Raw genomic sequence first — 12,632 nt, forward strand, 5'->3', positions numbered from 1 at the left:
ACACACACACACACACACACACACACACACACACACACACACACACAATAATATATATATGTATATATACACTGCGTGCCAAAAATTTGAGATTATAATTGAAAATGTCTACTATATGAAATAAAACCCAACTTATATATTATAATTTAACATTTTTTATTTTATTTATTATTTTATAATAAAATAAAAAATATAATAAAGTGTTTTAAAGTTCTACAAGAATATATTTTTTACAAATGAAAAGAGTATTAACACTTTTTTCGCTAAGGTAACCACTTTTGCATTGAACTACTTTTTTTTACTAATCTAGATAAGCTACAAGTTTATTAATTTTTTCTGAAGAACGGAAGACTTCCAACTTCCAAAATAATCCACAGCTCCGTTTTGGAAAGAAAGACTTAATTTATGACCATAGTCTAATTTTCTTGAAATTAAATATTATACTAACCACAACTGTGCCAAATATAATGCCCATTTACTTTCAAATTAATTAAGAAAAAATATTGAGAAAGGCATGAATTGGACTTTCAGTATCTCACTGGAATATTTTTAAATTTTATATGATATCAAACTTTTGATCAGCACACTATACACGTTCAAACCGTTTAACAATCGAGGCGAGGCCATGGCCATAGCGAAACAATTATTGCAATCGACTCTGATACGCAAATCGATTCGCGCGCCTGGCGAAGTAAAACATCGAAATTTGCTGTCTCGAATGATCATTGATAGCCATTAGAGCAACTCGGCAACTAATAATACGTAGACAAGGAGTGGACGACAATGATCCGCGAAGTAAATAAGTTAAGGAGCGAAAATAAAATGATCGTTGTGGTAATGTCTTCGCATAATCGTCGCGATGACGTGTCGAGAATTATGCGTGCGGCGTAAACATCGCTGACAGCAAAGTACAGCGAAGCAACATTGGAACGAGGCTACGAAAGTACGAAGTGACGCAAGTGACACAGCGACAAAACACGGATGCTCGATCGCTCGATGACGCTGATGACGGACGGATGATGACGGATCTCCGTGAAGTTGGCCGCCCATCGCGAGAACGTCAGCTGACTTCAGGCTGATCAGATGATCGCCGCATCGCCGCTGACGCGCACGACTTCGCGCGCGTCGCGTTCGAAAGGATTGCCGCGCACTCTGCAAAACTACTCCACGCTCAATATATTATTATTTCATAGTAATATATTAATATATATTATAAATTATTATTTATTTAACATTATATTATATATACATTAATATATATAATAAATTATTTAATACCCCAGAAAGTACGCATGTCCAAAATCGAGATAATATATGATGTCTAAAAAGCGTCTTAATGACGTCTTTAAGACGTTTTATATCCCGACTTTAGACATGCTGTCCTGGATCCCAGACAACCAAGTCGAAAGCAGATCTTGCCAAGTATCGATCTGCTGACAAAATTTTGTCAGCAGGAAGACTACAGATTTGATGCTGGTTCTGATACATCACATATATCGGCAGAACACCAACAGAAGAATATAACAGTCTGCTAATATAATCCAAACAGCAAATTATTTAACAGATCCTTCAAGAACCGTCCAGGCTCTACGCGCGCGGTTTCTGCTGCTAATCTACTTACATTATCTGTCAGTAGCCTCTGTCTGCGCAGTTTCTGCAGCCAATCTGCTGTCTGATTATGTTAGCAGACTCTAGTGGCATAAGCATAAGATATTATTATTTAATGTAAAATTAAATTACTCGATGTGTCTGTCGTGCGTAGAATGACACAATATGAAGATCTGACATCAATTTTTTCAGGAACGATATACGAGGAAACGGCGCGGGCGAGGAGAACGAGAACGCCTTTCTAACGCGGCACCGAGCGCATTTTTTTCTGTCTTGCATGCATCAATGATCACAGGATGTTCGCCGTGACCTGCTTTAATTTTGTCGCGATTACGCTGACATGTAATGCTGCCGCCGTGGTCGCGCGTCCGAACATCTTACTGATCATCGTCGATGATCTGAGAACTACTTTGGGATGCTATGGCGACGTTAACGCGTACACGCCGAATATAGATGCCCTGGCCGAGGACAGCGTTGTCTTCACCGAAGCATTCGCCCAGGTTTTTACTTCTCGCATAATCTTGACCTTCCGACGGACCCTTTCGAGCGTTTCGTCTTTTCTTGTTTGAATCTATATAAAGCTGATCAATGATCGTTTTGCAGCAAGCGTTATGCGCGCCCAGCAGAAACTCCTTTCTGACAAGTAGAAGACCGGACACCCTTCGGCTTTACGATTTTTACAACTACTGGCGCGACGAGGCGGGTAATTACACCACGTTGCCAGAGCACCTGAAAAACAATGGATACACCACGATGTCCATAGGGAAGGTGTTTCATCCAGGTAGAGAAGTTACGTGGTACAGGTCTTTCCCTCCTCTGCCACACTTATATACCACGTATTCGACGCTGAATATGTTGATCAGGGCGATTTTGACCGAACTCCGCCTGATTTATGTCCACTCTTCTATCAATGTAGATTAACTTTAATCACGGTTTAACTTACATCTTTTTCTAGTTCTAAGAATTAAAAAATATCTGTATTGATAGAAGTGGATATTAATCCGCTTAATTCAATTGGTATAATTGCTTACAATAAAATTTCTAATTGCATTCCCGTTGTCCTTAATCTCTGATCTTTGTTACCACAATTTTGTTAAACAACAAAATTAATGACTTTATTTGTAACAAAACGATATAGATATTACTTGATCGACGATTAAATTAATTGGAGTTCGGTCGAATTTAAGTTACCCTTCTTCGCTTCACCAAGAATCGCGTTTCTTGTCTCGGCTCACGAATCAAACACTGGCATTTATACAGGCATAAGTTCTAACGGATCGGATGACAGTCCCTATTCGTGGACCGAGAAGCCTTTCCATCCGTATACAGATCGGTACAAGAATGCTCCGGTCTGTAGGACAAGTTCGCAATCGGAGGCGGCAACAAATCTCGTAACGCGCAATATCTTTTTTATGTTGCCGCCTACATGGAACGTACCTCTGATGTATCACATTTACAGATATGCCCGGTACGCGTTTCAACCATGCCGAACAAAACGTTACCCGATGTTGAGACATTACGAGAGGCGAGAAAATTCATACATAAGCACAGGAAAGACTCCGATCCTTTCTTTCTGGCTGTTGGCTTTCAGAAGCCTCACGTACCACTCAAGTATCCTGAACGCTATCTAAGTACAGTTTCAGCTTCTATTATATAACAAAATCAGAAACATTATATCTATGAGAGCGATCTCTTTTCAATAAATTTGATATCATTTTAGTAATTCAATAATATTTTCTATAATCGTAAAATATAAAAGAAAACAGGTGAATAATGTATGATGAATAATGTAAAGTAGGTATAATATAATGTCATAGAAAAAAAACAGGTGAATAATGTAAAGCTTGCGTTATAAACAATCTGCAGAATATCATCCCATATGGAAGTTCAAAGTGCCCAAACCGTACCTGTGGCCGGAAAATGTAAATAACGTTGCATATAATCCTTGGACCGATCTTCGATGGCGAAAGGATGTAGCAAGATTAAAATTGAAATTTCCCTGGGAAAGGATACCAGGTATATCGCGCAATTGATATGTTTATTTCATATTTAAACATATATATAAATTTCTACATTTTTTGCTCCTCATCGGTTGTCATTACTATTTTCAGAAAAATTCGCTAAGCAAATTATTCAATCGTACTACGCAGCCGTATCTTACATCGATAATATGATCGGCAAGCTTATACATCTGCTATACGTCTCGACGATCCGAGAAAATACTATTGTAATATTAACATCCGATCATGGTATGTTTATCCAGACAACACGTATGTCTAAAAGACGCCATAAAGATGTCTTTAAGATGTCTTTTAGACATGTATGTCTAAAAGATGTCTTCACGATGTCTTTTAGACATGTGTACTGCCTGGGTCAATCAATGAAATAAAATATACACAGTCATGTATGTGTTACATTATTATATTATAGTTAATTGATATTAAATAAATAGGTTGGGCACTTGGAGAACATGCTGTCTGGTCTAAATATAGCAATTTTGACGTTGCCGTGCATGTACCTTTGATAATATCAATTCCAACGGTTACGTCTGATACCGATAATTACAGCGCTATACCTACAGATCATACAAGATATAATGCGCAAATTACAAACAATGGTAAAATGGAAAATAAAATCAACTCGAAATACATGATATATTAGATGTCGAAAAGATCGATGTTTCGAATATAGTTACAGAATACGTAAGGAAATATAAAGAAAATCTTTCCGGAGTATATATTCAACAAGGACGTAATAAATCTACCAGGAACAGTGCGTTACATCTCAAAAAACACTGTCGAGTTACAGAAGCTACTGTGGAACTCGTCGATATATTTCCGACAGTCGCGGATCTAGCGGGTGTTCCCATACCGATATGTCAAATTAACGATACAGACGACGATCGGTCGCATTCGAGAAATGTTCTTATTTCTCGAAAAAAAACGCTCGATCTTTGTGGCGAGGGTATCACACTCTTCCCACTTATAAAAAGTACCTTGGAATGTCAGGTAAGGCATACTTTTTATTGCATTGTTAATTATACAAACATTTTATACAAAATAAAAGTTCTCCATCCTTATATATAATCTGTCCCTCGTGCAATTTGCAAATATTCAGACCATACCTTGGAAAAAGGCAGCATTCAGTCAGTATCCAAGACCAGGTATTCAACCTACGCTCCGTCCTAACAGCGACAAGCCACGTTTGAAAGAAATAAATATAATGGGCTATAGTTTGAAGACCAGTGATTATCGTTACACCGCGTGGATACCATTCGCACATGAGACATGCAAACCAGATTGGGACATTATTATCGCGGAGGAATTATATGATCACAGAATTGACAGGGCGGAAGATTTTAACATAGAGGCCTCGCCGAAAATGTTAAAAACAAAAGAATATCTCAGAGTGTTGCTAAAGGATGGATGGAGAAATGCTCTTCCAAAATATCAAAATCGTAACACAACATCCTGATATTACAGTGCAATGAACAATATTTAGCGTTATATCTATATTTTAAATACTTGAGAGAATTCTCTGTCTGCGCGTATAGTATATGTAATTAATAAATTATATGATCATATATTGAAATTGAACAGAAATGCGTGCTAATAGTCAATCATAACTTACTTACGATAAGAAAATGTAATTTTTTAGGATATTTACTATCAATGTATATGTCTATCAAAAATGTTTGGAAAATACTATATACACCTAATAACTAATAATGAAAAACAAGAAGCAATCTAACAATAGATTAATAACCTGCAAAATGTAGATTTTTTTTTAAGTGACTTATGTAAAGCCTCGCTACATGTAAAGATCTTGCAATACATGTGAACTATATAAGTTTTTTTTCTAATATCCCTCTTACCCTTATAGTATGAAGTAAAGCCTCGCTATGTAAATGTTTGGTAATGTGCATCTTCACAAATGCATTTGATCTTATATTATCCTGAATTGTATATATTGTGTAGTAAAATTTTAAAAGTGTAAACGCGCAACTTGTTTACACAGACTTGATTATATAAATATAATTAATCTTGACACACAGTATTATTATTTTTTTATGTTACATAAGAAAACGTAAATATCTTCGTATACGGCATTTCTCTCAGTTTACAACTAGTCGAGAAATATATCAATCTACCGATACTACCGCGTAAAATAATTCGTATAAAATATTCGTGTACGAAGTCTACTCCTCCTGGATTTTACTGTTATCAATCGGCTGTGCAGCTACTTGTGCGCTACTCATTCCGCTCTGGCGTGTTACACCTGCATTACTCGTACTAGGGATCATCTGTAAATTTAAATAGCGTAATATAAATAGCATAATATATATATACATATTACATATATAATATTGAAACAAAATAGTACAACATGGCGCATGTACTGTACCTCTATTATATCTTGGTCCGTGTTTCCGCTTATATTATTAGCCGATGGAGTGTTTCGATATGTAATATTTGGAAGTAAATCTGCCATCTGTGCACCGCTTGGCTGCACAGGTTTATTCGTATTTATGTAATTCATCGATTGTCCCGAAAGTAATTGGTTCAACTGCGTGGCTTGTTGCTACAAAAATACAAAAATGACAAATAAATATTTAAAAAAATGTACTACTTAATGTGTATGAATAAACATTTACATTTACGTGCACATTGCTATTGTTTGGGACTTGGGGCCTTTGTTGAAAATTCGGAGTTTGTGGTCTTTGCTGAAAATTCTGTAAAATATTATATTATAAAAATGATATACATTATACATATATATATAAACACGCAATGTATATAGAGGATGTTTAAAAAGTCCCGGGCTGGCAAGATATCTCGAAAATGAGACATTTTAGAGAAAAATGTTAAATACAAAAGTTGTTAAATATCAAACAACGCATTAAATGGGCATATTAGGCTGCGGTCCACTTGATGCTACAAATGCTTCGAAGCATTCCTCTTCTCCTTTCTTTCAATGAAGAAAGAAGGAGAAGAAAAACGCTTCAAAGCATTTGTGCCGTCAAGTGGACCGCAGCCTTAGTAGACCATGAGTCTTCAAGGTCAGGAAAAGGTTACCTTGAATTTTTTAAATGAAAACTTCTATGTTTTATTACATATTCTTATAGCTGCTAGCAAGACATTTAGGAAACACTGGTTACAAATTCTTTTTCGATGAAAACTTTCTGAGTGATAGAAACTTTTATATTTAACATTTTTTTCTAAAATGTTTCATTTTTTAGACATCCTACCGGCCCAGGACTTTTTGAACACCCTGTATATATAAACTATATGTACATATTATACTTTAAAATATATTTGTGTATCATGTAAAGACAGTTAAAAAAATCTTATTAATGTCATTGTTTAAAATTACTTTAGTCAACATTAAGTATGTAACGTTACTAATAGATAAAATAGATTATTACTGGCATAACTGGATTTCGTATTGGTTGTGTAGGTTGCTTATTGAACAGTGTGGCTTGTTTCTCCCAATAATTGTACATTTCCATTAAAGCTCGATTCGTTATCATTTTCTGTTGCTCCGGCGTCGCATTAGGATACTGTAAATTATTCAAGATTATAAATAATTTGCGTGCTTAAGCAATTGTTTGACAAATATATATTTATATATTTAATAATATTTTTATATAATAGTATTGAGTGCTTACATCTTTGCGAATAAGCTGTTGGAGATTTTCATACTCAACCTGCATATTTTGAGGCATCACAGAATTCATCATCATATTATACTGCTGTAAAAGCATATTATTCTGATAAGCTGTATTCGCCATCGGATTTACTAGCATTGTATTCATCATCGGCGGTTTTCCCTTCTTCTCCTCTTCATATTCTAACCAGGCCTGCTTGCGTTCCTCTTCGTTCAATTCCTCTTCAGCCTGTTAAATATAAATTTGTTACGTAGAATATACAAATGTACTTACATGAAAGAAAAAAAAATATATTTTTCACCTTGTTCTCCAATAGAGAATCATGCTCGTGGTAATTTTCTACGTAATCCTTGAACTTCAGAAATATCTCCGCTAGTAGTCTATCTTTAGGTAAATTTAACGTAGGTTTCTCTTCATCATTATATCCCTCGAACATGTACAACTCGTTTAGATTGTGATTACTGTAATGCCGTTCAATTTGTTGTTCGTCCACAACGCGACAAGAAAGCGAGAGTTTCGTAACTTGGCGATTGTAAATTTTCTCCTCCATTGTCCCCGCGGCGAGAAATCGATATACGTAGCACGGTTTTTTTTGCCCAAACCTGATGACCGTCGATAAATCAAAAACTTGAAATAAATAATTGTAAAAAAAAAAAGATTTAAACAATGAAAGACGCCGAGAAAAGTACCTGTATATCCGAAATATGCTTTGTACATCGTGAGAGGGATTCCAACTGGCGTCGAATATAATTACTCTGTTCGCCGCAGTTAAGTTTATTCCCAATCCTCCAGCGCGTGTGGATATGAGGAATAATCTCGCTCTCGTGTTAGTGGGTTTGTTAAATATCTTACACCATATATTTCGATTTTCGGGCGAGGTCTGACCGTCCAGTCGGAAGTAATCGAGCCCTAGAGACCAACTTCCGGTATGATTATCGAGGGTTTCATAGTGCGTATCGTTCTGAGTCTGATCGTCTATTCTTCTTAGAAATTCCTCGATTAAAGTGAGAGAATACAGAGATTGCGAGAATACGAGCCTGTCAAATAATAAGCGATACGATAATAAATAATAGCGTTGTGAAAATTATTTATCGAAAAGATAGATACAAGATACGTACACTTTATCACCGATCTGTTCACATTCTTTTAGAATTCCGAAGAGAAGTAACAATTTAGCGGACACTCTCATATCTTCAAAATGCTCGGATTGCACAAACTGCGTCCACCATTCTGATTCTGTATTTTCTTCTTTATGCTCTTCCTCGGGTTCCTCTTCTAAAAAGTTAATTTAATATCTAATATTAATATTTCATATCTTTAGTCTGTTATTATTTTATTACGTCACATATATGTATGTTATTTTCTTTATGTTAATTTAATTTATTCTTTGATATCAATTAAAGTGTGTAAAACATCGTTCATATGTATTACGGAGTCTTACCGACAGGATTATTTCTCGTTCTACGTGAAGGTTTGGGAACGTTTTTATCATCATCGATCGTCACTGCCTGAACGTCACTATCATTGCTCGAATCGCTGTTAATGCTGGTCTCTATATCGGTAGTGTCGTCATTAATAAAATCTTTTAACGAACCCTCCGACTCGCTAAGTTCTTTTTTCTCATTTGCCCTTTCTATTTTCTCCGCGTTCAGACGTAGGACTACGGGATGCGTCCAGATCCTTTGTAACGCTTGGAAATCCGCGAAGAGAGTTCCTCCTTGACCACCAGCATGACGTCTATAGAGGAAAAGCATACGAGGTAATATATTCAACTTAATTTACTAAAATTGTTTAAACAAAACGAGATCGCGATAAATATATAAGATCTTCAAGAAACTCACCTGGCAAGATTCTCCAAGTAATATTGATACATTTTAACTTGCGTATCTGTCAATCTGACAAAAATAACATATTCTTGTTTAGGCGGCAAGAACGGTGTAAGCACAGAGTAATCGAATCTCTGTACACTACCCTCCAACATTTTGTGCAACACGTGCGCACGTTTTTTCATTAATTTAACGTCGTAAGCGGTGGAATCATCAAACTGGCCGTTTGTTATCGGATTTACAAATCTATTTAAAAATTCTTTCTTCGTACCCAGCAGATTCGGTTTCACGAACTGCACCATGCAGTGATCTGCGAAATATAGTTAAATAAACAGAAAATATTTTTAAAACATATATACAGAGTGTGCACGAAATACCTGGACAAACTTCTAGAGTGTATTTCTCACATCAAAATAAAGAAAAAAGTTTTTATAAACCCATTAGTCATAATAAATGGTTGCAAAGTTGTAGTAAAACAAAAGTTATATTAACGTTAATATGTGACTGAGTTATCGAAACAAAACCATTATTTTAAAAATCAATTAATGTCAAGTACTGTTGTATGATTTTGTGGTAAATAGTAGTGCTTTTACTACAGTAAATATATTTCGTGAACAAACAGATATGGATTTTTATTTATGATCGCGTTAACGACCATAATCGTGCGACGGCAAGACTTTATGCGGAAGTTTACCCAATATTTTATAAGATACTTACATTCTATTAAATTGTTCTGTAATGGTGTTCCAGTAAGTACAATGCGTCTCAAAGTTTTCACGCTTCTCATGCATTTACTTAATGCAGTATCCTCGTTTTTTAGTAAATGGCCTTCGTCACAGACAACAAGATCGGCACCCGGATCAACTAGGCATTCTAATATCGCTTCTTTCATGCCTTTCCGAATATTTTTATTCGGACCCGTAAGATTACGGAACATTTCGTAGCCAATGATCATCACACCGCCGGTTCTTTGCCATCTCTGCAACTGGTACTTCCTCTCAAAATTCTTCTTAAATCTGGAAATATTTTCCTTTATTCGGATAACATCAAAACTCTGACTGCGAAATTGTGTTATACTCTTTGGATAAAAGTTATAGATAAAAAGATAATTATGTAAAACAACTTTTAAATGTTGAGTATCAAATACTCACTTTGTCAGTTCGTAAACCTCGATATCATCCAAATCCTTCAGCCATGTATTGTACTCATTTAGCCAATTAAGCACCGTGCTTAGCGGACAAACTATCAGTACTGTCTTAATGTTCGTCTCCTCGTGAGTGAGAAGCGTATGTGTCAGCGCAATCACCTGTAACGTCTTGCCCAAGCCCATGCAGTGGGCGATTATACATCCAGATCCAGATGTAGTCTTCACCCTTTCTAGAGACTCGAAACAAGCGTCCCACATAAATTTGATGCCTTGCGCTTGATGCGGCTTTAGACGCTTCACCAATTCCTCATGCACAGTAACGAGCTCCTTCTTTGTCTCTGTATCAAAGTCTAAAACGAGCTTGTCCACTTTCTCTTCGCCGGCGAGTCTCATCTCATACATCTCGTTATACTGTAAAAAAAAAGTATCTACGTGTAATGTGTTAATGATAAATGGAAGTTGGTAACGCAAGTGTGGGGCATACCAGAGCCTGACGTTCAGCGATACGTTTAAGTCTCTCCTCCTCTTCCTTAGCGGCTAGTTTCGTATCTTCTGCCACTTGCTTGTCCTTCAAAACTTTTCGTATATTTTTCCGGCCACTTTTACCGGGCGTGGATCCTTGCGAGTTCTTAATTTCCGCATTACTACTATCACTGTCAGACGCCATTTTCTTGATTCGCTTTCGTTTCGGTTTTGATCTACGAATCGTATAACATCATAAGCTTAAACGTACATAATAAGAATAGGTAGAAATAAAATGTAATATTTATCAACTTACTTCTTCTCGGTAAGCGAAGAATCTGTATCCGACGAATTGCTATCACCGCGTTTGCGTCTCTTCCGTCTTAATTTCTCCTTTTCTCTTCTTAAATCGCTTTCTGAATCGCTTGAATTCTGTTTGGCACTTGAAGCTTCAGAAGAGTCAGAATCTACATCCGTTATTTTGACATCTGAATCCGAATCTAAGATTCTTCGTGCACCTTTCTTCTTCTTCTTCTTCTTCTTAGATTTCAATCTTTCTTCATCAGAATCGCTGCTGCAAATAATTAGAGATAAAATTGTACACAGTTTCTAAAATAAGATAAAACAAGATAAGTTACTTACTTATTTTCTTTCGATTCATTTGCAATTTTTTCTTGTTTCTTCTTCCATTTTTCTCTCTCGGATTCGGAATCAGTATCGGAGAATTTGTTTGTCAGTAGCTTGTCTCGCCTCCAATCGCTTTTGTCTTTCTTGCTCTAAAACATTTTGGCCAAAAACAAGAGTTTATTTATTGCAAAATTTATCTTATATAACAGATACATAACAGATACGATATGATAATTAATAAATGAGGAGCTATGTTTGTATTCTAATCAATGATTTTGATTTCGTGACCAGTGATTTTCTTCTTATATATATTCTATCTATTGATATTTTTTATTAAACAATAAAAAAATATCTTACATCTTGTTTTGAAGTTTTCTCTTCAGTCTTCTGATGCTTCTTTTTCTTGTTCTCTACTGTTTTATCTCTATCATCATTGTTTATATTATCATCGCTGTCCACCGCTCCTTCTTTTTCTAAATTTGAATAAACATAACATAAAATATTTGTGATAAACTACATCGCACCCCGAGAAGAATACTGTCACAACTGAAAAAACTTTAATTTTGAATTAAGCTCATAAAAGTATGCCTAAAGTGTTAACTATGTGCTATAATAGTGTAATAAATCTATATGTAAAATTCGCTGCATGGAGTAGAAGGGTCGTTATTTTTTTTACCGATTAGTTACAATTGCAGTTTCCTAGATGAATAGTGTCATAGTGAATTGACAAATCAAACCTTCAAGAAACAGTATAAATTTTATTATAACAAAATATCATTATTGTAATTGCAATTATCTCACAATTCAAATAATTGAATTTAATTTTTCTCTCTTTTGAAAATCGTGAATTTTTTAGTTGAGACAGTATTCTTTTCGAGGTGTAATATGTGACTGCATAATATAATTATTATATGTGATTTAATATAATATTATATGTGTGTGATTAAATAATATGATATTGAGTTATTTTTAACATTAAAAGGTTCAAACATAAAAATTAAGAAACGTAGCTAAACATTCCTTTCAGCAAGATTATTAGATTTATGAGACCTAAATCAATCAATAAAATGAAAAACAATAATCTAGTGTTTTAATATCTAATTATAGATATATGAAAAAACAGATCTAATTATTAAAAGTCGTTCGTTTTTATATATTGAGAAATCAACAAGTATATAAATTGCAGAATTTTAAATGTAAAATATCTTGATGAATTAAACACTAAGAGTACAGGTAGATAACACAAACTTATTTCTCATTTAAACCTGAATCAATTTTAGTAAGAATCTCATTT

General features: G+C 35.1%; 2 protein-coding genes across 5 annotated transcripts in view; one reads left to right on the top strand and one right to left on the bottom strand.

The window, feature by feature from the left end:
• Window positions 1-210: 210 nt before the first annotated feature.
• LOC112457927 (iduronate 2-sulfatase) lies at window positions 211-5,457 on the top strand. Of its 2 annotated transcripts, none has more exons than XM_025021257.1 (10): window positions 211-1,192; window positions 1,801-2,108; window positions 2,212-2,389; window positions 2,869-2,999; window positions 3,068-3,239; window positions 3,475-3,624; window positions 3,720-3,857; window positions 4,061-4,225; window positions 4,306-4,616; window positions 4,726-5,457. In XM_025021257.1, the coding sequence occupies exons 2-10, from the start codon at window positions 1,905-1,907 to the stop codon at window positions 5,080-5,082; spliced, it is 1,806 nt and encodes a 601-aa protein (XP_024877025.1). In that variant the 5' UTR covers window positions 211-1,192; window positions 1,801-1,904; the 3' UTR covers window positions 5,083-5,457. The 2 variants fall into 2 exon arrangements, with proteins under 2 accessions (XP_024877025.1, XP_024877024.1); XM_025021256.1 differs by having other exon boundaries at window positions 212-1,192; window positions 4,300-4,616.
• Window positions 5,458-5,645: 188 nt separating this feature from the next.
• Window positions 5,646-12,632, bottom strand: part of LOC112457925 (transcriptional regulator ATRX homolog) — a 13,524-nt gene continuing 6,537 nt past the window's right edge. For 2 of the 3 annotated variants that reach the window (XM_025021246.1, XM_025021244.1), the window contains 16 exons: window positions 11,696-11,811; window positions 11,354-11,487; window positions 11,028-11,285; window positions 10,734-10,947; window positions 10,254-10,660; window positions 9,820-10,118; window positions 9,118-9,412; window positions 8,718-9,013; window positions 8,395-8,551; window positions 7,966-8,313; window positions 7,578-7,878; window positions 7,277-7,504; window positions 7,034-7,168; window positions 6,263-6,340; window positions 6,013-6,189; window positions 5,646-5,911 (listed from right to left, as the gene is read on the bottom strand). In XM_025021246.1, the coding sequence (XP_024877014.1) occupies window positions 5,807-5,911; window positions 6,013-6,189; window positions 6,263-6,340; window positions 7,034-7,168; window positions 7,277-7,504; window positions 7,578-7,878; window positions 7,966-8,313; window positions 8,395-8,551; window positions 8,718-9,013; window positions 9,118-9,412; window positions 9,820-10,118; window positions 10,254-10,660; window positions 10,734-10,947; window positions 11,028-11,285; window positions 11,354-11,487; window positions 11,696-11,811 (3,548 nt within the window). In that variant the 3' untranslated portion in view covers window positions 5,646-5,806. The remainder of the gene's footprint in view (window positions 5,912-6,012; window positions 6,190-6,262; window positions 6,341-7,033; window positions 7,169-7,276; window positions 7,505-7,577; window positions 7,879-7,965; window positions 8,314-8,394; window positions 8,552-8,717; window positions 9,014-9,117; window positions 9,413-9,819; window positions 10,119-10,253; window positions 10,661-10,733; window positions 10,948-11,027; window positions 11,286-11,353; window positions 11,488-11,695; window positions 11,812-12,632) is intronic. The other variant, XM_025021245.1, reaches the window with a different exon arrangement.

The sequence above is a fragment of the Temnothorax curvispinosus genome, unplaced genomic scaffold (genome assembly GCF_003070985.1).
Source record: "Temnothorax curvispinosus isolate PA1 unplaced genomic scaffold, ASM307098v1 QBEX01008464.1, whole genome shotgun sequence".
NCBI classification, from domain to species: domain Eukaryota; kingdom Metazoa; phylum Arthropoda; class Insecta; order Hymenoptera; family Formicidae; genus Temnothorax; species Temnothorax curvispinosus.

What these genes read in the sequence shown, in the direction of transcription:
- LOC112457927 (XM_025021256.1), top strand. Translation starts at nt 1,905, where the DNA reads ATGTTCGCCGTGACCTGCTTTAATTTTGTCGCGATTACGCTGACATGT. An exon ending in CGGAGGCGGCAACAAATCTC is followed by an intron (nt 3,000 to 3,067) that starts GTAACGCGCAAT and finishes TCACATTTACAG; the next exon opens with ATATGCCCGGTACGCGTTTC. An exon ending in TGCGCAAATTACAAACAATG is followed by an intron (nt 4,226 to 4,299) that starts GTAAAATGGAAA and finishes TTTCGAATATAG; the next exon opens with TTACAGAATACGTAAGGAAA.